Raw genomic sequence first — 25,831 nt, 5'->3', positions numbered from 1 at the left:
AGCCCACGAGTGGCCAGATCTTCTGCTATATTCTTATAATCCTCTTCCACTTATCTGGCTGGTCCTGAGATGTGTGCAGGCGAGACAACATAGGCTAAAACTAATAGCTCCCCAGTGTCCAATGATGCTATGGTTTAGTCGCCTGTTAACCTTTACAACTTCCCCAACCTCCACCGTTGCCGTTTCAGAGAGATCTACTGTCTCAGATAGATGGGAAGCTATGGCACCCATTCCCAGAGAGGTTGAAGTTGTGTGTCTGGCCCCTGGGACTGAGCAGATGCTTTCAGAATGTTCAGCTGGAGTCAAGAAGACTGTCTTGAATGCCAGGGCCCCTTCAATGTGTATTGCATATGCCAATAAATGGAAGCTGTTTACTTCCTGGTGTAAAGCTCAAGCTCTTAATCCATTTGATTGCCCTATTAGTTTGATATTGGACTATTTACAACACTTGCTGGACATAGGGCAAAGCCCAGCCACACTAAAGGTCTTTGCGGCAGCTATATCAGCCCGCAGGGATCCTGTGGGGGCATCAATCGGCGCGGATAGGCTTATAGTGGCATTTCGTAGAGGAGCTGCCTGCCTTAACCCGCCAGTCTGCGGGTGATACTTGATAGATTGTGTTCAGCGCCTTATGAGCCCCTAGAACAAGCTCATATTAAGTATCTTTCTATGAATACTGCCTTCCTCTTGGCCCTGCCTTCCTTCCTCAGCCAAGAGGGTCAGTGAGTTGCAGGCCCTCTCAGTGAGTCCACAATGCCTTAGATGGGGACCTGAGGATAATCACGTTATGCTTTGGCCAAACCCATTTTCAGCCCAAGGTGTTATCAACACAGTTCGCTAACAAGCCTATTCACCTTGCAGCGTTTTGCCCTGCTGACTGCTGCTAATCCATCACTGTGTCCAGTACGAGCGTTGCAGCAGTACATCTCAACAACGGCATCATGGCACACCACGGACCAGTAGTTCGTCTGTTTTGGTCCCTGACGGAGAGGTGCATCCTTGTCTAAGCAGCGGCTATCTCATTGGGTGGTAGACACCATTTCCAATGCTTACCGCTTGGTAGGTCGCCCAGTTCCAACGTCCGTGAAGTGCCATTCCACTCATGCTGTTGCCACTTTTTGGGCGGCTCTACGTGGTATTTCCCTATCAGACATATGTGCAGCAGCCACATGGGTATCACCTTCCACATTTATGAGATTTTACAGGCTGAACGTTGCCTCCCTACCTTCAGTTAGCTTTGCTGTATTTACAGACAATGTTTAGAGTTCAGTCCTCATGATTTGGTGGTATACATCTTCCACTATGTTTAACCATCTCTGGCAGTCTGGAAATATGAAATAGAATGCTGATTACTGGTGTAACCGTGGTTCTGTGAATGGTGGAAGACCACCAGAGTCTCTGGTCACTCAGACTGATGAGAATGACTGCAGCAACAGACCATGACATAATCGGAATCTTATATGGGCTCCGATACATCATTTGCCAAAGTCACGTGTGACTGAATCAGTACAAGATTCTTGTATCGTCTGTGAGCACATGACCCTTTTCCACTATGTTTAACCATCTCTGGTGGTCTTCCACCATTCATAGAACCACGGTTACACCAGTAACCAGCGTCTTCCCTCACAGTTTAACATCCTAATTCTATATAACCTATGGGAAACTTTACATTTGAATTAATTTTTTTTTTTTACAAACCCGATTCCAAAAAAGTTGGGACACTGTACAAATTGTGAATAAAAAAGGAATGCAATAATTTACAAATCTCATAAACTTATATTTTATTCACAATAGAATATAGATAACATATCAAATGTTGAAAGTGAGACATTTTGAAATGTCTTGCCAAATATTGGCTCATTTTGGATTTCATGAGAGCTACACATTCCAAAAAAGTTGGGACGGGTAGCAATAAGAGGCCGGAAAAGTTAAATGTACATATAAGGAACAGCTGGAGGACCAATTAGGTCAATTGGCAACATGATTGGGTATAAAAAGAGCCTCTCAGAGTGGCAGTGTCTCTCAGAAGTCAAGATGGGCAGATCATCACCAATTCTCCCAATGCTGCGGCGAAAAATAGTGGAGCAATATCAGAAAGGAGTTTCTCAGAGAAAAATTGCAAGGAGTTTGAAGTTATCATCATCTACAGTGCATAATATCATCCAAAGATTCAGAGAATCTGGAACAATCTCTGTGCGTAAGGGTCAAGGCCGGAAAACCATACTGGATGCCCGTGATCTTCGGGCCCTTAGACGGCACTGCATCACATACAGGAATGCTACTGTAATGGAAATCACAACATGGGCTCAGGAATACTTCCAGAAAACATTGTCGGTGAACACAATCCACCGTGCCATTCGCCGTTGCCGGCTAAACCTCTATAGGTCAAAAAAAGAAGCCATAACTAAACATGGCTCATTTAAAATGGCTCATTTAAAATAGACTGTGACAAAGTGGAAAACTGTTCTGTGGTCAGACGAATCAAAATTTGAAGTTCTTTTCGGAAAACTGGGACGCCATGTCATCCAGACTAAAGAGGACAAGGACAACCCAAGTTGTTATCAGCGCTCAGTTCAGAAGCCTGCATCTCTGATGGTATGGGGTTGCATGAGTGCGTGTGGCATGGGCAGCTTACACATCTGGAAAGGCACCATCAATGCTGAAAGGTTATATCCAAGTTCTAGAACAACATATGCTCCCATCCAGACGTCGTCTCTTTCAGGGAAGACCTTGCATTTTCCAACATGACAATGCCAGACCACATACTGCATCAAATACAACATCATGGCTGCGTAGAAGAAGGATCCGGGTACTGAAATGGCCAGCCTGCAGTCCAGATCTTTCACCCAAAGAAAACATTTGTCGCATCATAAAGAGGAAGATGCGACAAAGAAGACCTAAGACAGTTGAGCAACTAGAAGCCTGTATTAGACAAGAATGGGACAACATTCCTATTCCTAAACTTGAGCAACTTGTCTCCTCAGTCCCCAGACGTTTGCAGACTGTTATAAAAAGAAGAGGGGATTCCACACAGTGGTAAACATGGCCTTGTCCCAACTTTTTTGAGATGTGTTGATCAGTTGATGTGTTGATTGAAATTTAAAATCAACTTATTTTTCCCTTAAAATGATACATTTTCTCAGTTTAAACATTTGAAATGTCATATCTGTTGTATTCTGAATAAAATATTGAAATTTGAAACTTCCACATCATTGCATTCTGTTTTTATTCACAATTTGTACAGTGTCCCAACTTTTTTGGAATCGGGTTTGTAAAAATGCATTTGAATTGATAGGTCTGCAAACATTAACAGTTAAGCTGTAGCTAGTAAGAGTTAGTAAGAAAAGTTTTAGGAAATTACACTCGAATTGGCTTACTGGAATGTCAAAAGCACTTGTAAAACAGCAGTATTTAATATTATCAGCCTATTTTCTGCAACCAGATGCTTCATTTTGTGATTTTCTGTTAGGTGTGATGTGTTCAGCTGCTGGATTTAGATGATGTATAGTATTCGGCACAACTCAGTGCATTCAGTGACTGCTGGCATTTAAGATTTTTTTTTCAAACCCTTGCCCACTCAGTTTTACTCAGGCCCACCCACTGTTCCATTTTTTCTGTTGCTAAAAAAATGCACTTTCACATGTTTTTCACGTGATCTCATATTACTTACTGTACATAATCACATAAAAAATGTAGGGGAAAAATGTAAATGATTTTTCTTTAAGGGAAGACACTAACATGCATTGTAGAGTACTGTAACAGCAGGATTGAAAAACTCTAAGCAGATAGCTACACCAGTGTGACTCCCTCCCTTTCAGTGAATAATGGTGTGATGAAGCTGCACTCACGCTCCGCCCACATTCAGGACGCAAAGCAGAGAGCTCCAGCTGCAGCACTCACACACACACACCAACACTCACACTCACACATCCTGCTGCTTTTGTGGATTACTGTTTTGATGGCGACATTTCTGACTTTCTGTATTTTAATGACCACGTTTTGTACTACTGTAGGTATTTCACTTGACTCTGAGGACAAAAAGGGATTTTAAAAGATTTTATTTCTCATGGTTGTCATCATTGTCATTGTAATGTTGCAATCACGTAAAACTCTTTTTCTTTCAGGTAAAGGCTTGGCCGGAATTCCCCGGCAACCATGAGAGCATAACATTTATTCTCCCGTTTTTATTTATTGATTGATTTATTTACAGTTTTTTAATATTATATTTAATTTTGCATATTTTTAAAAATATTTATATATTTTTGTTTGGTTATTTGTTTGTTAGTTTGTTTTTTTAATATTTCTGTATGTGTTTGTTCCATTGGTTATTGTATGTTTGTGTAGTATCTGCATGGCAACTGTTGAGAAAATCTGCTTTAAGCACATGAATTGTTAACAATTGTAATTGTATTAACCGTAGTAAGTAAATAATAGCTATTAGTTAGTGGTTAAATGCGTCATTGTAACTTTAATTTAAAAGAAATCCCAGAACTCCTGGCTGTGTTTCTTGAGAACCATGACATTGAACTGTATAAGTATGATTTCTGTTTATGGATATGATTATGAAAGTGTGATTGGATTTGTGCATGAACAGGTAATCTGGGTTGAAGCTGATAAAGGAGAGCTGCGAACGCTCCATCGACAGAAAAGAGAATGGATCGTCCCTCCGAATAAGCTGTACGAGAATGTGGATTATACCAGAAATGAATTTATTGCAAAAGTGAGTATTTATATGGTATTTATAAGATATTACCAGTATGGATAATTATTACATAACATCATTACACTTTTACCTCTCATTAAGGTCATTTCAGGTAAAATTACGTATTAAGGGAAAAATTAAAGTGCATACAGGTTGTATTGCAATTCTTACAATAAATGGTTTACAGGCACAAGAAAAGTACTCTGTAGCTTTTAAAAAAAATGCTCTTATGATTACTGTAGTTCCTCCTTTTGGACTCGCAGACTCAGAATAGACACTAGATTAGGATTTTCAAAGTAAGATTCAAATATAAAAAAAAAAAATTGAGACGGCAATAATTTTATTTAAAGTGGAATTTTACCCATTTTTCAGAATTTCTGGTAATTGTTTAAATGTTACCAAACATTTGAAGCCATTAACAAGGATTTGACCTTGTGTGTATGTACACTATAATCATCTGGTTACTTCCTTGTTTTGTTATTATTCATGCAAAGCACAGGTCCAACTGACTGTTCAAACCATAGTCTACTCGTTTATTTACAGTTTATTTACATTTAATCGACTTGCTGTGAAGAATAGCCGAGCACAAGGACATCAAGGAGGTTGAAATCAGGTTCATCACGATACCATCACTCCGTTTAGAATCAGAATGGTTGATGCCAAATGACAAAAAAAAAATATTGCTTCAAGATACTTGAAGACATTTCTGTGGTTTTATTTATTTAAGTAGATATAAATTGATACTAGTCTTGTTTGTTGGCAAGGAAGTTTTTTACCTTAAATGGCATTAATACATAATTCTACATTATAGTGTATAGTGTTTGTGTTTATAATAAGTCTCTGTTTTTAACATCAATGTGTTACTGCACTCATTTAACATTAGGCTTTGTAAGTTTGAGTATTAAAAGTATTTGCTACACTGATTAATTGTCAAGAAGTTACTGCGCCATATTAGTTTGTCACAGATATCGTGAGCCCTAGTTCCCATTACAAATATTGTCTAGTCTAGTTTAGTTTCACTTTGCATTGTTTTCAGTACTGTGTGTATGCATCACTGACTTTCACATTAGACCAGGCCAAAGATAAGAGCTCATGCATGGGACACACTAAAAGATTAACACTAAAAGATTAACACACAAATAGAGTTCACAGTTGTCCTGAATGAGCTGAATGTCCCGAATCTCTCACTCATCAAACCCTTCACACTACAAGAATAGTTAGAATAAAACGACAGATTATATCGAGTCATGAATCATGTTCCGTCAGAATTTCTCAGGAATCAAGCAAACATCGGGGAGGACAAGTCAGCTTGTCTCTCATTGGTTGTCTACACTATCTTTCAAGTATGATGTTAAGACTGTGTTTTTCCAAAAGACATTCAGCATGTTCCCACACGCTATTAGATGCTGATATTTACAGTTTCATGTAATGACTAGACTATGTATTAGATCAGAAGTGTTAAGATTGAATTTAACATCCCACACCACAGGATAATCTGGGATGGTAAACATTTAACATAAGTTTTATTTTATATGTAAAATATACAAATTATAGATATATTGTTCAAAATTAGACAAAAAAACTATTTGGACACAATAGTTTTATTTTAAAGATCAGTTATAGTGTTTTAGTATTTAGTTTGCCATTCTTGTCACAGAACTTCTTCTCTTAACTTTTGCATATGCTGGCAAAAGTTAATGAGGTAAACTGAAACTGTTTCAATGGAGCATTTTTGTAGAGTTACATGAGGAAAAAAGGGTCGTCATGAGGGTCGTCACAAAGACCAAAGACATTCTCATTGAACTAAATTATTGAACTATTAAATTTGGGCTGTAGTAACTGTATTGGGTTAAATTTTTGTTTGTTTTCTACTAAAAAGTTTTCTTGGTCTTATGTAAACCTGGGTTCAGTCATACTTGCTAAATGCATAGACGCCAATTCAGATGAAATTTAGTGGGAGTGCTTATAACGGGCAATTACAAGATATCTTTCCACTAAAATGAGATGTCTTTTCCCATGGCAGAAAACTTAATTAATTACAGAGAATGTTACAAAGTGACCCTGGAGACTCTTTCCATAAATGTTAATTTCACAACAGGAAGCTTCACCATATGAACATTTTTCTTTGTTAAACAAAAACAATTTTTTAAAATATATTAATTATTAGGTTTTGATTGTGATGTTGCAGTAGAAACTATAATGTCTTAGAACGTTAATATAAACCTGTGATTTCTCTTGCAGCCTGCAGTCCTGTTGCTATAGAAAATTAATCAATACCTTCTGCCCAATCAGAATTAATAGTTCAACAGCACTGTGTTACAAATACAGTTACACAGTTACAAGAACAAGTCAGTAAAATGCTTGGACACCTACAACAAGTAACAACGCCCATGTATATGAAATTTTATGTGTTTGATTTCAGATCCGATCAGATGAAGAGACCAGGACGGATATTGTATATTCTCTAATAGGACCTGCAGCGGACGAGGGATTATTCAGCGTAGGTGCAAAGAATGGCTACGTCAGGATTCATGGCATCTTGGACAGAGAGAAAACCGCTAGTTATGACGTGAGTGTATCGTCTGCATGGCTGTGAGCCACATCACATTTTCTGTAATTATAGTGATGACAGTGATGTTTACTGAATTACTAAAAGTAATTCAAATGTTTAGTAAAATGATATTTAGTAATTTATTGTAATAATAGGGCAGCGTAATGGTGCAATGGGTAGCACGGCCACTTCAGGGTCCTCGGTTTAATCCTGAGCTTGGATTACTGTCTGTGTGGAGTTTCACAGGTTCTCCCCATGTCCGTGTTCCCAGCAGGTTCCCAGGCTTCGTCCCACTGTCCAAAAACATGCTGTTAGGTTGATTGGCTACTCTAAGTTTCCCCTAAATGTGAATAAGATGGTTTGTGATATATACGTATTCACGCCCTGCACTCTGTCTTTCTGGGATAGACTCTGGATCTAGTGCAAACCTCACCAGGATAAAGCAGTTACTGTAGATAGGTGAATGAATGAATGAATATACTAATAAGCAGCTTAATTTTAATATAAATGAACATTTTTCTTCACTATCAGAAACCTTTCATAGCAAAACCAAAATTAACAGATCTGTACAAGGATGAAGTATGTCTACTATAAAGAAAAAAAGTGTTTTTTATTTTGTTTGACTCATTGACAGGCAAATGTCTTGCATCAATTTGTCCACTATTGCAGGGCTTCTCGAACAGCAGCCAAGGACCCATATAAATGTACAAAAAATAATCCACAGACCTGTTCAAATATTCAAAAATTCAAATATTAAATATCATTATTTAAATATGGGCAATATTTTCAATATTCAAAAATTCAAATATTAAATATCATTATTTAAATATGGGCAATATTTTCAATATTCGTCAACATCATAGATCATTTATTTCTGAACTTTCCATTCACAGAACACATTTTATTAAAAATTATCATTAGACTGGAGTTGACATTATTTATAGTGCTACTTGTTTTAGAGTTATTGAGCATATATCCGTTAAATACCTAAAACATTTTTTGGAAGCAGCATAGATCTTCACACTCACGTCATTTTGAGTTTTTTACTTTTTTTTTTTTTTTTTAACCAGACCTAAGTGGTCTTTAATTATTTAAGAAAAGCATGTGTGACTAAATGTTGTGTCTGTGGTTCACTTTGAACAGAAGGACTCTGGTTTTCTTTTCATTTTATCAAATTGCATTCAATCTGCATTTGCACTGTGATTTACTACAGCCAGAAAAGCCACTTCTGGAACAGTGGTTGCATGTGCAAATTAATACAACTGAGTGGCAGGTATTAATTTTGCAGAAACCCATTTATGATATTTTGCCAAAAAAAAAAATACACATTCTTATATATGGACAACTTACAGTAGCCAATCCACCTACCAGCGTGTTTTTGGGAGAGGAGGAAATGGAGAACCTAGAGGAAAGCCACACAGCCACAGGGATAGCATGCAAAAGTCCACACAGACAGTAATCTGAACTCAGAATAACACCAGACCCTGCAGCTACGAAGTGGGAATGATACTACCACGTCACCCACTAGAAGAATATAATGCAATACACTTCCAAAGTGATAAGGATGTGCACTGGATGTTTTTAAGCTACACACTTGATAGATAGGCCTTAAAAATGATTAAACAACCAATAAGTACAAATAATGCATGCAACTATGCTGTGCATGGCTACTGTAAGCATTTATATCCACATACCCAAGCTAGAATTTTATGTCATACAGTTGTGGCAAAATTTTAAAGTTGGTCATAGCAGATTTGGTCAAATATAATTTAAAAGAATCAGTTTCGTAAAATTGAATCAAATTACTACAGAGTGAGTGCTGCTCACAAAATCTAAGTTAAATTTTTTTTCCCCTCACCCTAATTTGCATGATTTCCACAGTTATTCTTTAGAAATCACCTATAACACATGTCTGACAGAGGCCTGAATGTCTTACATTGTACAGTATTAGAATTTGCTCAAAAATACGAACTGAATACACATTGTTTGAAGCAGTTTAGACAGATATTGAATCATCAAGATCATATGCTTTATAGAATGCTATATATACGCAAGAATTCTAGCAAGTATTAAGCATTTATATGAATGCTATGTGTTTTCATTTAGCTCAAAGGGAGAGCTATGCTAAGAAATGGATCACTTGCTGAAAAGGACATCGAGTTGAAAATCATAGTTCTAGACAAGAATGACTGGGTCCCTGTGTTTAATGTTCGGGTGAATGGCTCTGTTGAAGAGCTCAGTGACAAAGGTACATGGACTTTTCTTCTTTTTTTTTCATTTTATTATAGTGCTTTTTTATTTTGGTTTGTAGTTTTCTTTGAATTTTGGATTTTTGAATTTGCACAATAAATAAGGAATAATATGAGGTGTGCTATTATAGAAACATAACAATGGGGTTGTGCGATGTGGACCAACATGAAGTAGATTTACTAGTACCACCTCCAAGTTAATTATTTCCCTATAACAGCACATCCCATAATATTTTATTCCTCTTGTACCACAGCAATTTGCCAACAATTACATTTTTTATGTAATAACAACATGTAATACTTTTTAAACATTTATACATTTAATCTTGTGGAACATCTGCAAGACCTGTTAGTTCCTGTTATCAGTTATATTATAACAACCATAAACATCAGCCTTCCCTCATCAGTCTATTTTTTCTCTCTTGCAATAAACAAGACAAAAAAATTTATGTCATTTTACCAAATACCAGAAAGTGCAGTCCTCTGTCCTGAAGAATTCCCAGTATTGGATTTACTGACTGTTACAAAGTGCTGACACTGGAGACTCCTGCGATAAATGTTAAAAAAAAAAAAAAAAAAAAAAAAAAAAAAGGAAAATATTTTGATGTCATTTATCACAAGTTCAGTTTTTGCAACATCATATTTTATATTTTCATTTTCTTTGGAAAAAGTGGAATATGGTCCACAAGGTAGTCCAATGAATGAATCTCGTATGCTTCAGTTTGATTGTTAATACTTTTTCTCCTAGACACCCACGTAATTGAAATCAAAGCTTTCGATGGAGATGAGCAAGACACACTGTATTCAAAAATTGCCTACAGAATTATACAGCAGGAGCCAGCTGGAGAGATGATGTTCAAAATCGAGCGATCATCTGGTCAAATCAAAGTCAGAATGAACACTCTGGACCGAGAGGTGAGAGCATCAGTCACAAAAAGGCAGAAGTCATAATCACTATTGTAAGTTCATCAACAGCCTTGTTGAAAGTGAGTCATTCCAGAAAGAAACCTGTCTGGTGTAAAGGTAAGACGTAAAATACAAGACAATTTAGTTAGAGAAGTTTAGAATCTGAGCTTCATACAATCTGAGCTTTATTATTCAAGGCTTTCTTATATAGTTTGAGAATTAAGGACACTCTTGGTAAAGATGGGACAAAAAGAGAAAAAAGTCTGTGTAGGTCTTTAGTTTAATCTCATACTAACAATATGAGGGAAATCCAACCTTAAACCTTTGAAGCAGTTTTATTCTAGGAAAAAGAAAAAACTCTTATAAAAATATACAATATTTTTAACAAATCCATGCATATTAAATTTACTGGCTCCCCTGCATTTAGTACTTTGTGCAACCTCCCTTTGCTAAAATAACAGCACTGATTCTCCTCCTATAAAGCACGCTCATATTGGAGAACACAGAGTGAGGAATCTCAGACACTGGTCAATATAGAATCTCTCGACATCCTCCAAGGTTCTGGTTGTTCTTGTGGTTTCTCCCCTTCAGCTCACACCACAGGTTTCACTGGGGTTTATATCAGGGGACTGGAATGACCATGTCAAATGTTTGATTCTGCAGTTACTGAAACAATTTTGTGTGGATTTAGAAGGTGAAAAATGTTTAGATCATTGTCTTGCTAGACAATTCAACCATTCAACCATGACCCAGTTCATGGCAGTGGCAGGCCAATTTTTATTTCAAAATTTCATGGCTCCCAGTGCCTTTGGGGGTTGGGGGAGGAGTCCCACTACATCACCAGTAGGGATTACGTTCTTTTCGGTATAACCGTTTTTCATTATTTACATCAAGCCAACCTTCACCTCTTTTTTTGTCTTATCTGACCGTAGAACCCTGTTCCAGTAGCGAACTCCAGGTGCAAACATTTGTAGTTAATTTTAGTTTCTGGCTTCTGGCATGCCTTCCAGGTTGTGTATAATTGTAGGTTTGGACAATTGGTGACCTCAAAAGATGACCACCTTCTAGACATTGCTGTTTGCTAGTATTTTTTATCATTATTTATATTTTTAAATAATGAAACATCTTTCAGGCTTCTTTCACCTAGCACTAAAAATACCCAGTGTACATTACTCAAATATGTCACACAACCACTGGAAATGCTTTAGACAATCTTTAAACAATAGTAATGTTAAAATGAGTCACTCAGCTGGTGTAGTCCAAGCTCTCCTAAAGGGGTTATAATCCTTAAAAATGTACTTCATCATCACAGGGTTTTCACAGTATACACACTGGGAGCTGCTTCCTCACGGCTGTATGAGGCATGCTACTGATCTACTGATAGTTTTTACTGAATTCAAAATGATAATTTTTAGATTGTTAATATTTATAAGACTATTTTCAACTTTTCTGTTCTTGCAAAGAGCCAAGAAACTTACAAACTGATAATCATGGGTACAGACATGGACGGAGTCAATTCTGATCCCCAAAACAAACCACTGACAGGAACAGGGACTGTGACCATCAACATACTTGATGTCAATGATAACATCCCGATATTAGAGAAGGACTCTGTGAGTGTTTTGCTATGGATTCATTTGTTATTATGAATACCTAATGTCATTTTTCTCATAATGAAATTATTATTTGCAGTTTATTTGCAGTAAAAACAATGATATGTCTAAACACAGTGTTACCAATCCAACCCAGTGTCACAGAAAAAAAGACATTCACATGCAGCTTATTTGCAGCACCTTCTGTACATTGAATATCAACATTCTGACACAAGCATACGTTACATAGCAAGGTATCAAACCTTCACTCGGAAGCTCTGTATGATACGTATTTCAACCAAGCTAATCCCCACCACTATGCTATTGGAAGAAGATCTATATGCAATAATTCATTTGATCCGTTGACTACTTCATATCATACAGTAACACAGTACAGCTATTTCCAAAAGGCAGATAGTTTTTACATGTGACCTGCAAGCCTTTTTGTGTTTGCAGTGAAGAGGAAAAGTTTCATGAGCCTGGTATGGCTAATAATCATATGTCGTGAAAAGCAAAAACTTTACGCATGAAGTGAAAAATGCTCAATATGTTAAAATTATTTATTACATATTGATCTTGTTCAATTGGCATACTGGTGAAGGTTAGCTTGGTTAAACTATGTTCGAGTGAATTTAAGTGAAAGTTTGATATGTCATTATGCAATGTACACTTGTGCCATAATGTTGAAATTCAGCGTATAGAAGGTGCTGCTAAAAAATTGCAATTTTTTTCTGTGGGACTGGGTTGCAAACTGCACCAATCTCTGCAATCAGACTATCAAAACAGAGCACAAAAAATCTGACAAGTGGCTGAATTCTTCTTCTCACCATGTGTGTGTGGTGTTTGTAGTACGAGAGTAGTGTGGAAGAGAATATCAAGAATGTGGAAGCAGTCCGGCTTAAGGTCATAGACAAGGATAAGCCCCACACTGAGAACTGGGAGGCTGTGTTCACCATCATTTCTGGAAATGAGGCCGGTCACTTCAAAATCACCACCGACCCCAAAACTAACGAGGGCATCCTGATAGTCACTAAGGTAAGATAGCTAATTTACACAGGTGGCACAACTGATTCCAACACTCGAATGATCATGCTGGAAGGCTTTATTTCACACGACAGTCCAGAGTGAGTCTGACTCTAGAAATAGTGGAGATCTTATGTATATCATGTACAGACTAAAATAAATGTCCCTGGATTAAATTGAATGTTTATAGCATAAAAACCTTGAATATATTCTAAATATTAGGCTCATTATTTAAATATGTACAATAATATGTTAGCTCTTTATTCTATTTATTAAACCTACTTGCTTAATTCAGTTGTATTAAACACATTCAAGTGACCAGTAAAACAGGTTATTAACTATAAAAACTCAATAATAAATATAAATAATTCAAGAATAGTGGGTTGAGATTCCCACCACTGTAACTAAATAAAAAAGAGAAATTACAGACCCCTTGGCTATTCCTCATGGACTCCACTTTAAAAACCATGGATCTAGGCCTATTCACATTGTGATTTGGTATGAATTAGCCAAAACCTCCAATTTTTGCTTGATTAGCAGTTGTTCTTGCAAGCTAATGAATAAGAATGAAATGTAATCTCTGCCGTCGTGACCTAAATTTTAGCCTGCGTTATTATCACTTCCTGTGATACTAATGTTAGCCAAAAGCTGTATATTAGTAGCAAAATGGCAAGAACTGTGATGAAATTGAAATCCAAAAGATGATGCCAATCCCCTTTTCCCCCATTAATCTCATCATCTCTGTACTTTTATGCCACTTGTCCTAATAGAACATGCTGAGAATATGCACCAAAATTCTGGTGCAAATTCAAAAATTCTGCATGACAATTCAAAATTCTCCAAATTTCATCATGATTTTTGGTTTATAACGTAGACTTTTGCACTTTTGTGCAACACCTACACTCATAATTAACAATGTGTGGAAACATTATGTACAAAGGATAAAGCCAGTGTAATATATCAAAATATATGCATGTATGAGTGATGTTCATATTTCATAAAAATCAAAATCTTTGAATTCTCACTACTTGCTTGTGAGTTTGTAAAAAGTTGCTTAATACTATGATACTGTAGAATGTGATCATATTTTATTATCATTATCATAATGACTAAAATTTATAATCACATTCTCAGCTAATTCCTGTAACATTTATTTACTTTCTACTCTTTCTACATAAACCCTTAATATTGTTTATTATCTGATTTCTTTATTATTGTCTTAACTATTAAAGGAGCTGAACTATGAGGGGTTGAACGAGGTCAATCTGACAGTGTTGGTCAGGAACAAGGCAACTTATCACAAGTCAGTGGTGACTGACAAGCCCATAACATATCCCATTAATATCAAAGTGGTGAACGTGCCCGAAGCCCCTCATTTCCACCCCACCGTGAAAGTTATCTCCATTTCTGAAGACCACAAAACTATTGACCTGAAGAAGGTCATCACCACCTACACAGCCACGGACAGTGATACACTGTTAACCGCCAGGTGAGAAATATAAACTAAAATTCCAGCCTTGCAAGTGTTTAATAGATAAGAATGGAGGTAATTTTTTTAACATTAACTACCATAAGCATTATGTTTAACAGTAACATATCCTTTACTGATCTCCAATAGAACTGAAGCGAGTGATGGAATTTATCAATGAAAATTTAAAGACTTAATTTCCTTGCTGGAACATAGTCAATTTATTTATGGACAGTGGTGGTTCAATGGTTAAAGGCTCTAGGTTACTGATCAGTAGGTCTGTATTGTACATTACTGTACTATAATGTATATGTGACAAATAAAGGCTTCTTCGTTTTCTTCTTTTGTTTGACACATTACATGTTTATGTAGACACTTGTCTCAATTCTGGGTTTGTCCAGAAAAATCAAGGCTATCAGAAAATTCCAACTTATAAATTCCCACTCAGAGGTTCAGGTGGGAGCTGATTTTCTCTTTATTAATGTTTCAGCTCATTACTTATCAATGGATGTATCTCATTAGACATTATAGCATTGTTAAATTTAGTTAAGCCTGCACAATAATGGTTAAAATTAATTCATTTATTATCTTCCAAAAGTGTTTTATCCTAGTCAGAGTCACACTGGATCTGGAGCCTATCCCTGAATGAGATGCCAGTCCATCACAGGGCACTATGCACACACACATTCACACTCTCAGTCACAATTTAGAATAGCCAATCTGCCTCCAAGCATGTTTTTGGGCCACTCTTTTAAAGCTTTCATTTAAAAGAAGGGCATTTTGACCTGAACTGTACATAATGGATTTAGTTCGCTTATACAACAGTGGCTAAGGAGAAGAATAGAATCCATTAATATTTTAATAGATGAGAGAAGAGAATTAGAAAACTTTGCATATTATAGTGGTTTACATATTAAATAATTTATTAAAATAGCTTTTGGTAAGGTATTTTCATGTTGAATCACATAAACACATTTTGTTTATTTTAAGCAGTGTTAATTCTTGCAGCCACCTTACACTCATCTCGTGGAGGAAGTTGTGATATTGTGAATGACATGACTGGAAATTATCTGTAGGATATGGTGGCCATATAAGGAATAAAACACTTGTGGGTGGCTATTATAGGAAATAGGTTATAGGAATTTAATTATTTTTCTATAATATCATAATGTTTCATTCCTCTTACTGGAAGTAACTTTGGGCTTATATGAAAATATATTATATCTTTGTTTAAAGTTGGGGCTAAGGGCTGAAATTGTTGCCAAGGCTAAAAACCGATATCATTATTTTATAGTTGTAGGTATGTTAAAGGAGATGATGTTGACAACTGGGTGAGCATTAATGAGCAAACAGCCGAGATCAGATTCAACAGATATCCAGACCGCGAGTCCAAGTTCCTGATCAATGGAACATACTACGCCAAAATCTTATGCATCACCAGTGGTAAGTTAGCCAAAGATAGGAGTAGCCATGTGACTGGTCTTACAGAATGTGTAACATGCAGCCCCGTGATATAGATGACTGGATCAGGCAACTGTGACTATGTTTGAAATATGTAAGGAATTAAATACTGTTATAGGATAATAATTAATGACAGGGTGCTATAGTGCAGAGTTACTATTACCACCCTGAAGTTGATTATTTTCATATTTATTAAACGTCATACTTTTTATTCGTTTATATACATTTTTATCCCTTTATATATATTTTATATTGTGGAATGTCCACAGAAAAAGTTAGTTCATTTTATCACTTATGTTATAGCAGCAATAAACAGTTGTTCCCTTACTTTCTTTGAAGATAATAAGACAAAATGGAGCCTGTTACAAGGAAAGCCCTCTATCCTGAAGAGTTTCAGAAAATGTACAGTTACAGCTTTATGTCTGACTGTTACAAAGCACTGACACTGGAGACTCCTTCTATATGCAGATAACTTCACAATATCAACAATTATACATTTTTGTTCATTAAAAAAAAACAACACTTTTTCAAATCCATTAGACTTTCATTATGTGGAGCATCTAGATAGAAGTCCCTGTATAAATTGCTATGGAGGTAGTTTTCCTTCTAACATCTAACATTAGTTAGCAATAGCATGTATGTGTGTTTTTATATATAAACTAAAATTCCCATTTAAAGACTCCATTTCCTAGGACACATGACATGTTTATGAATCAGTTGTCTCACTTCTTGGTTTAGTCAGAGAAACCAGGGATTAATGCTGAAAAAATATCCAATGTGTTTCCCAATGTGTACTGTTTTCCCAGTCAGATGGTGCAATTCTGTTTTTTCCAATATGGAGTGAATGAAACATTATAACCTCAGTGTATAAAGTATTAGTACTTTAGTACCATGTGTTACATTATAAAACCCTGTACAGATGTATCAGCTGTAGTAATATAATATCGTAATTATTCTAATGTCTCAAACATTTCTGTAGATTTTTCACCCAAAACTGCGACAGGAACTCTTGCAATTCAGGTGCATGATTTTAACGACCACTGTCCGATTCTGACCAGCTCAGTCCAAACACTGAGCTACGGTGACAGCGTAGTGTACGTCACAGCCAAGGATGAGGATAAATACCCCAATGCAGATCCTTTTGAATTCAGAATGATTACCAAGAGCACAAAAGAGAACTGGAGAGTCGAGCGTCTCAATGGTTAAGTTGAACACTCTTTCAATACAGTTTAACATTAATGCTGTAACACTTACATAATGTAAATGCTTAATTTAATACCTCATACTTCTTTCTCTGATGAATTCTTTTTCCAGGAACAACAATCATCTTGCGCAGCCAGGAGATCCTGTGGCCGGGACACTACACAGTGGGACTGGAGGTGCAAGACCAGCAGGGAAAGTCCTGCGAGGTTCAAAAGCTTCAGGTAGCTGTGCTGACTGAGAGACAGACCAGCAAAGGCATTGGACTGGGAGGAGGTGGAGTTCTGGCACTACTGCTAGGAATCCTGCTTCTCTTGTGTAAGTACCATCACCTCAGCCCTTTTCATGTTCTCCACTGTTCTGCATGTTGCCATTAACTTATCCGCTTAGTTTGATGTTCAGATAAATAAAATAATGTACTGGGCCTGAGTAACATGCAGTGAGAGGCAGGATGCAAGTGTGTGAGGAAACAAGAAAATGAGGCTCGGACTTAAAGATACAAATATGCATGCAAAGACTTTGTGACAAAACAAAGAAACAGTCGTCTGTCTATAAACAAACTAATCGAGAACTAATACAAAACATGTAGGCACAATTGGATAGCAAACCAATGAATTGACATTGGCAAAATCATAAGCACATGATGCTTGGCACCATGGCAACTCTAGTACAAAGGGGGGATCCATGACAGCATGTGTGTTGAATGTTGAATATTTACTTTCAATAGCTGTCACATTTGGATTTTTTCTCTAAACCAGAAAAACAACCTGTGTAGAACTATGAATTGTTTAATATGTCATTTTAATGCCCAAGAAATTATTACAAATGCCTTGGAAAATCTTTACATCTTTATTTGTCAACTCTATTGCCAGTCTTCTCTGGATGTCATCTTGCAATCCTCCTTCCTTGTTTAGCAGCAATTGAGATATAGGAAAGACTCTACATCTTCCACTATTGTGCACTCAATGTCTAAGGGCTCCTCTACTCTGCTGTTCAATCGTACTGATTTGGTTTTCACAGTGTTTATTCTCAGGCCAATGTGCTTTGCCACCTCATTCATTCTCGCTGTCTTTTCCTGTAGATCACTGAACCTGCTGGACAGGAGCACAGTATTGTTGCCATAGTCAGGGTCTTTTAGTACAGTAGTGAATTTCCATCAGATTCCCCTATTTATGATGTGGGTATTCTTCATGATTCAGTCAACTGCAACGATGAAGATGAATCCAGACATAACAAACCCTTGTTTTATGCCACTCTTTACCTTGAACCATTCTTATGTTCTACCAGCTTCCAGCCCACAGCTTATGCTTCCATTATACATCTACTTGATGATGTTTACAAACACTTCTGAAATACCATATTGCCCTAATATTTTTCCATAATATTTCCCTTCTCACACTGCCAAATGCCCTCTTAAAGTCTATGAAGCTTATGTACAGAGGGGCTTGCCAATCTATGCACTGCTCTATGATATTCCTTAGCACAAGTACCTGCTCTGATGTTCCTCTGCCACTCCTAAATCTAGCCTGCTCCTCTCTGAGGTTCTTGTCTACTCCCTTTTTTATTCTTTCTGCAAAACACTTTGTCAGGGACTGACAAGGGGTATGCCTCTAGTTTTTCACAGAGGCATCTTAACAGTGAGGGATCTCTTCCAGTCATCAGGCACTTTCTGCTCTTTCAGGATGTGGCTTAACAACTTATGGAATTCACATATAGCTGTCGCCAGACTCTCCTTAAGCATTTCAGGTGTGATGCTGTCAATTCATGCTCTTCAGTTTCTTGATGGCTTTTTCCACCTCTATGCTCATCTGGATGTTTTTTCCTGCATCCCACAAACACCATGGTTGCGCATGTAGACCCGCTGGCCCTCTGGGATGAGGATGTCATACTGTGGTGTTTCATCAATCTCTTTGCAGTTTCTTATAGAAATCATCCTTCTCTTCAACCTGTTCTTCATTAATCAGGACATACACCTGTACAGACAGGTGATGATGATTCTCTGTGGATTTTATAATCACTCACTGCATTCCACTTCAGTAGGCTTGCTTCATTGTCCAGGACTAGTCCCAAACCTCTGTGGTGTTCTCTGTCATGTTCCGAGTCTCTCAGACTCTGTTGGATTTGCTTCTCCTAGCCACAGGTTCCAGTTGGTTTTTGAAAAATATACCACAACAACAATTTTAGACAACAATTAAAGTTTATCTCTAACATTAACTAAATTAGCTAGCCAGTTAGCAAATCTCTAAACTAGCTTACATTTGTCACAAGGCTAAACAAATGGTATCTCGGTAGATAAGTATCAACTTGCATCATCATTTTCTGATTTATTTAACAGTAGTCAAAATATACCTTAAGAACCAAGATTTTGTAATCATGGATCAGGTTTTTTAACAATACTACTGAGAAAGTCTCTGTTTTAAATGTAAAAATGGACTTTTTATGTATTTGATCTAAATTTGAACCAATCTGTGTAATTGGAACGAGCTATCCAAGGGAAGTTTAGCATTTAAAAATTATATCTAGTTACAATGAGGTAAATTGAATTAAGGAGAGTAATGGTGATACATTTATAATCCATTGCATTTTTAATGTATTGCACATACCGATTAATAAATTTTACTGTATTAGTAATCAGAATATGACAGCAAGTTATATGCATGTAAGAGAAGTTGGGCAAAGGGAGATATATGTTGTCTCTGTCAGGCTTTTGCTAAAATTGTTAAATGTGTTTGCAGTGATTCCAGTGCTTTTGCTGTTGTGTGAGTGTGGAGGAGCTGCAGCTCTTGGTAGTTTCCAGGCCTTCCCCTTCGAACAAAATCAGGAGCTCATCAGCTATCACACTGAAGGCCAAGGAGAGGATAAGGTAGTGTGTGTTATGCATCACACTAGATTTCAGACTCTCAAGTGGAGCAGCTGTCTAATAGCAGTGCAGTTTACCATGGCTTTGCAACAAATCCGAACTGAGGACTATGCATATCCTGACCAAGGCGGAGGAGTTTCTCTGAAGGTTGATTTTATAGGCATAAATAGTAAAATGCATTAATTCATTCATTCATCTCCAGTAACTGCTTTATCCTGGTCAGGGTTGCGGTGGATCTGGAGCCTGTCCTAGGAACATAGGGCGTAAGGTGGGAATACATTCTGAATAGGACGCTGGTCGATTGCAAGGCACCATGCACACACACATTCACATCTAGGGGCAATTTAGAGTCACCAATTCACCTACTGGCTTGTTTTTGGGAAGTGGGAGGAAACTGGCAAGCCCAGAGGAAGCCTATGTGGATACAGGGAGATTATGTGTGTGGCGTTTGTCGCCGATATTAACAACACAAGTCGTTAGGCTTTTTGTTGAACAATGCACGTCCCTTTTATTAAACACATGTGAGGGGCATCTCCAAAACAAAACCGGAAGCTTTTCCCGCCTTGCACATGCGCGGTAGCCAATTAAGTCAACTTAAACAATTCCATTTCACATGACATCTCCCCCCTTTTCAAGTATAAGTATACATAACAATAATATTAACCCTCTTTGTTTTGTCTTCTATTAATGATTGTTATCTAAACAAAACAAATCTCTGCTACACAACAAACAAAAGGGTTCTTTAGTGTTTCTTTTTCGTAAAACATGTTGTATTATTATTATTATTATTTTGTTTGTTTGTTTTACAACAACAACTAACTAACTAAGGGTGTGGGTGGACTACCACGATCCCTTGAGATGGGACAGGGATTATTCTGCCCTTAATGTCCGTCATCGCAGTTAACTAGCATACTTGGGGTTTGGTTTTACCGTTCTTCCAAACCTGGTGATGACTTGACCCAAGGGTTTAGGTGAACAGTGGGGTTCAGAAGGAACGTCACTCTTGCTCTGCTCCAAGTCCTGCTCAGATGGCCCACAGTGTCCCTGTTGATCCTTCGGTTGGGAAGAGTCTATCTTTGATGGTGAGGAGGGCTCTCGGCCCACCAGTTGGATGTGGCGCCGGTTCCTCCTGGGCGTGTCGCCTCGCTCAGTCTCCAAAATGAAGGAGCGCGGCATAAATTCCTGGCGCTGCACAGTTGCGGTGGTTGTCCACGCCTTTTCCCCATCGATCTTCAGCCTGACTTTGTCACCGATAGTAAGTGGTGGGAGAGGTCTGGTGGAGTATTTGCGGTTGTAGTACTTTTCATAGCACAGCTTTGCTTTTGCATCATTTATTTTAATCATTTCCAGGTTAGGCCACATTGGCCGAAGGCTCTCTTTCAGGACTGGGAGTGTTGTGCGGATTTCTCGACCCATCAGCAGCCTGGCCGGACTCTCCCTTGTTGGTTCTGTAGGGGTTGAACGGTAACTTAGAAGTGCCTGGTGGGGGTCGTCCTGTTTCAAAATCCATTTTGCAGTCCTCACAGCTCGTTCGGCCATGCCGTTGGATTGTGGGAAATGAGGACTTGAAGTGACAAGTTGGAAATCGTACTCTGCTGCAAAATATCTGAACTGTTCAGCTGTGAATTGGGGTCCATTATCATTATCATTAACTCCTCTGGTATTCCAAAGCGTGTGAAGACACTTTTCAGCTTCTGTATGACTGTTTCTGAGTTTGTCTTTGGCAGTTCCAAGATTTCAAGCCATCTTGAAAAGTAATCAGTCACAATCAGGTAATGACGACCTTTGTGTTCGCACAGGTCAGCAGCAAGCTTCTGCCAAGGTAAGTCAGGTAATGGTGTAGTGAGCAGGGGTTCTCTGTTTTGGCTTGGCCTGTGGATATTGCAGTGTTTGCATGATGACACAAGATTTTTCACGTCACTTGCAATGCCAGGCCACCACACGGCACCTCTATAACGCTCTCTGCACTTAGTAAGGCCTTGGTGGCCCTGATGAATCTTCAGGAGCATGTCTCCCTTCATACTTTCAGGGATCACAATCTGCTTGCCTCGTAGCACCAGTCCATTGGCTTCACTGAGTGAGCCACGCTCTTTGAAGTACGCATTCGCTTTCACTGGTACGCTCTTCAAATGTTCTGGCCAGCCATTGCGGATATACCTGAGGACACACTGCAGTTCACCATCCGTTCCTGTCTTGTCTTTGATCTGTTCCATGATCGGCTTTCTCACCCTCAGTTCATCCTCCACTGAATCTACGTATGCTTTAATCTCTGCTTCTAGGTCACCCGGTGGAATGTCCGCCATGGGGTGCCTAGACAGAGCATCCGCGACTACTAGATGTTTCCCTGGAACATATTCAGCAACTGGGTTGAACCTCATTAACCTAATGAGCAAGCGCTGACAACGTATGGGTGTGGTGTCGAGGTCTTTCGAATTGATGAGGGTTACTAATGGCTTGTGGTCTGTAAGCAGCTTGTATTTTTCTAGGCCACATAGGTACTGGTAGAAACGCTCAGAGGCCCACACTCCTGCGAGGCATTCTTTTTCGATCTGGGCGTACCTCTTTTCAGCGTCGGTCAGCGTGCGTGAGCAGAATGCCACAGGCTTCAACCGTCCATCATGGTTCTGCATAAGCACTCCTCCGAGCCCATAACTGCTGGCGTCTGCGCTAACGACTGTTGGCTTTGCAGGGTCGAAAAACTGTAAGACAGGGGCTGACAAAATTAAGTGCTTTACTTCTATGAATGCTTGCATTTGTGATGGTCCCCAACACCAGTCACGCTCAGACTTAAGCAGTTCATTGAGGGGCTGCAACACAGTGGAGAGGTTCGGTAGGTATCGCCCGATGTAGTTAATCGTCCCCAGCAGCCGTCTCAACTCACTGATGTTTTGGGGCGGATCCATAGCTGTGATTGCCTTGACCCTCTCTGGGCTTGGGGCAATGCCGTGCTTGGTCACCACCTGTCCTAGGAAGTTCAGTTCTGGCTGGCTAAGCCGACATTTATCCTTATTGAGCCTCAGTCCAGAGGCTCGTATGGTCTCCATGACCCTCTTAAGTCTCTCATCATGTATTTCCTGTGTTTCTCCGAAAACTAAGATGTCATCCATGTATACAACTGTCCCATCATGCCCATGCAGCAGCTCTGACATTTTCCGTTGAAAAATTTCAGGCGCTGATGTGATGCCGAAAGGAAGCCGTTTAAAACAATATCTACCTAGCGGTGTGATAAAGGTGGTCAGGCGTGCGCTATATTCCTCTAGGGGTATTTGCCAAAATCCACTTTCTGCGTCTAAACTGGAGAACACTGTGCTCTTGGCTAGCTTGGGGAGTATATCGTCCAAAGTGGGCAAGATGAACTTCTCACGTTTCACATTCTCATTAAGTCTTTTCAAGTCCACACAGATTCTTATTTTTCCATTTTTTTTTATTACCGGAACCATGGGTGCACACCATTCGGTTGGGTCTGTTACTTTTTCTATTATGCCCATTGACTCCATCCTTTTTAGCTCCTCTTCTACTTTAGGGAGTAAGGGAATAGGAACCCGTCGTGGTGCAGCTACGCTGTATGGTTGTGCGCCATCTTTTAAGGTGATTTTCACTGGATCTCCTTTTAGCGTGCCCACACCACTAAACATACTGACTTCGTCAATGCGCTTAATTAAGCCTAGTTTGGTTGCCACTGTTCGACTTAGGAGGTTTTCTCCACTAGTTTTGACTACTACGACACGAAAGCAGCAATTTCGTAGCTGGCCACTGACATGGGCTTTAATTTTCGCTAAAAATTGCCCCCTCGTGGCCACAACGCCGCCTGGACTTTGAAGAGTGTTTTTCACTGCACTGAGTTTAGGCTTGTTCTGTAGTGTTTCATAGGTAGCCTCAGACATCACTGAGGTATCAGCACCGGAGTCGATTTTAAATGAGACTGGTGTACGTGCTAAGGTTAGAGTGGTGCGCCATGGTGGTTCATCCTCTGCTAACAATGCAACCCTGCTTTGTTTCTGCTCAACTGATCCTAAGAACATGCATTCGTCCTCATCAGCTTCAGTTATCTCCTGTACTGCTGCTTTTGAGTGACACACTGCTGCAAAGTGTCCAACTCTATTACATTTCATGCATTTTTTTCCTTTTGCAGGACACTGTTCACTGTCATGATTTCGTCCACATCTTGTGCATGTTCCTTTTCTCGTCTTTTTGTGCATTTTTGCTAAGTTGCCAGTCCTCTTGTATTCTTTCTTTTTAACTGATTTTACGTTATCCACATGCTCCGCACTCTTTACTTCCTCTGTGTTCTGAGATTTTATTAATTCACAATGTCTGGCCATTTCGATGGCAGTGCGCAATGTTAGGTCACTTTTCATTTGCAGTTTTTGTGACACTTGCTTATCACGAATTCCAATTACTATGCGATCGCGCATCTGCTCTTCTTTTTGTGCACCAAAATCACAGTTTTCAGCTAACTCGTACAGCTGCCTGACGAATGCTTCCACACTTTCGCCGGGAAGTTGAACTCTCGAATGGAACTTAGCACGTTCATAGATAACGTTGCGTTTCGGGATGAAATGTTCATCAAATTTGGCCATTACCACAGAATATTTGTCGCTATCTCCCTCGTTATGGAACGTAAACGACTTGAATATGTGCTCAGCCTCCACTCCCATCGAATAAATCAGGGCATTTACCTGCACTACTTCATCCTCCTCCGTAAGCAGTGATGCGACTCGATATCTGGCAAACCTCTGTTTCCAGTCCGACCACGCTTCGGGCTTGGAAAAGTCAAACTGCTCGGGCGGGGTGAACTTTGCCATGGCGATGCACACTTCAGTTCTCGCAACAACTCACGTTCGAAATTTCGTCTTCTACTCGGTTTTTTTGCTTCTGACACCATGTGGCGTTTGTCGCCGATATTAACAACACAAGTCGTTAGGCTTTTTGTTGAACAATGCACGTCCCTTTTATTAAACACATGTGAGGGGCATCTCCAAAACAAAACCGGAAGCTTTTCCCGCCTTGCACATGCGCGGTAGCCAATTAAGTCAACTTAAACAATTCCATTTCACATGACAATGTGTACACAGGCAGTAATGTTACATGTTTTGGGCAGGAGATGTTGTAGAAGCCAAGAAGCAGGACGCTGGTCCCAAAAGCAAGCTGGACGAGCTCTTCCTAGGAGCTAGATCGCAGCCTTCACGACGGGGCCTTCCGTTTTTCCCCGATCTCCACGCCGAGGTGTCGAGATTGTGGGAGAAACTGTATTCATTCTGACTCTTCAGCCCTACAGTTTTGAATTACTCAAACATCACAGGGCTGAATGAGAATGGATACGGGGCGATGCCAGCAGTGGAGCAGATGTCCGGCCTGGTTGGCAAAGCTTATACAGCGGCAGGTCAGGCCGGTGCGTGTCTGCACACCTTGGCGGTGTTGCAGGCATACCAGGCCGACCTGCTAAAAGTCCTGGGCGAAGAGGCAGGTGGCGGCATTCCAGCGCTTCCTCCCTCGCCGTTCCCAGGTCTTTGGGGCTGCTGAGCGGGAGCAGCCCTGGCCGTCTAGCTCCTCATATCGCCAGACCCAGAAACAGAGCGGTCGGGGTCTTCGAAGCGGGAAATGGATCTATGGACCGTTATTCTGGCTAAGAGGACCTCGGCCAAGCGGCCCTGACACCAGAGCTGCACTGACACCCCTGCCTCCTCCGGGGCTTCGGGGCTCAGTGGCTCCAATGAGCGGAATTCCCGACTGCCGCCCAGCTTCGGTACAGCACAGGAAAGCTCGTTCCCTCAAGTGAGGGTGCTAGAGTGGATAAATCGGTCACTTCCTGCCAGTCA

General features: G+C 39.3%; 1 protein-coding gene across 1 annotated transcript in view; it reads left to right on the top strand.

Moving 5' to 3' along the window:
• The first annotated feature begins 1,726 nt into the window (after nucleotides 1–1,726).
• The window catches only part of LOC113526634 (desmoglein-2-like protein), a 33,849-nt gene continuing 9,744 nt past the window's right edge, over nucleotides 1,727–25,831 (top strand). Inside the window, exons 1-12 of the mRNA XM_034304126.2 lie at nucleotides 1,727–4,009; nucleotides 4,595–4,720; nucleotides 7,125–7,271; nucleotides 9,360–9,501; nucleotides 10,251–10,417; nucleotides 11,872–12,021; nucleotides 12,850–13,035; nucleotides 14,256–14,512; nucleotides 15,786–15,934; nucleotides 16,932–17,153; nucleotides 17,267–17,470; nucleotides 19,888–20,015. Coding sequence (XP_034160017.2) covers nucleotides 3,833–4,009; nucleotides 4,595–4,720; nucleotides 7,125–7,271; nucleotides 9,360–9,501; nucleotides 10,251–10,417; nucleotides 11,872–12,021; nucleotides 12,850–13,035; nucleotides 14,256–14,512; nucleotides 15,786–15,934; nucleotides 16,932–17,153; nucleotides 17,267–17,470; nucleotides 19,888–20,015 — 2,055 coding nt within the window. The 5' untranslated portion in view covers nucleotides 1,727–3,832. The remainder of the gene's footprint in view (nucleotides 4,010–4,594; nucleotides 4,721–7,124; nucleotides 7,272–9,359; nucleotides 9,502–10,250; nucleotides 10,418–11,871; nucleotides 12,022–12,849; nucleotides 13,036–14,255; nucleotides 14,513–15,785; nucleotides 15,935–16,931; nucleotides 17,154–17,266; nucleotides 17,471–19,887; nucleotides 20,016–25,831) is intronic.

Source organism: Pangasianodon hypophthalmus, chromosome 4, assembly GCF_027358585.1.
Source record: "Pangasianodon hypophthalmus isolate fPanHyp1 chromosome 4, fPanHyp1.pri, whole genome shotgun sequence".
NCBI classification, from domain to species: Eukaryota; Metazoa; Chordata; class Actinopteri; order Siluriformes; family Pangasiidae; genus Pangasianodon; species Pangasianodon hypophthalmus.
This window is presented reverse-complemented; position numbering and strand designations above follow the sequence as displayed.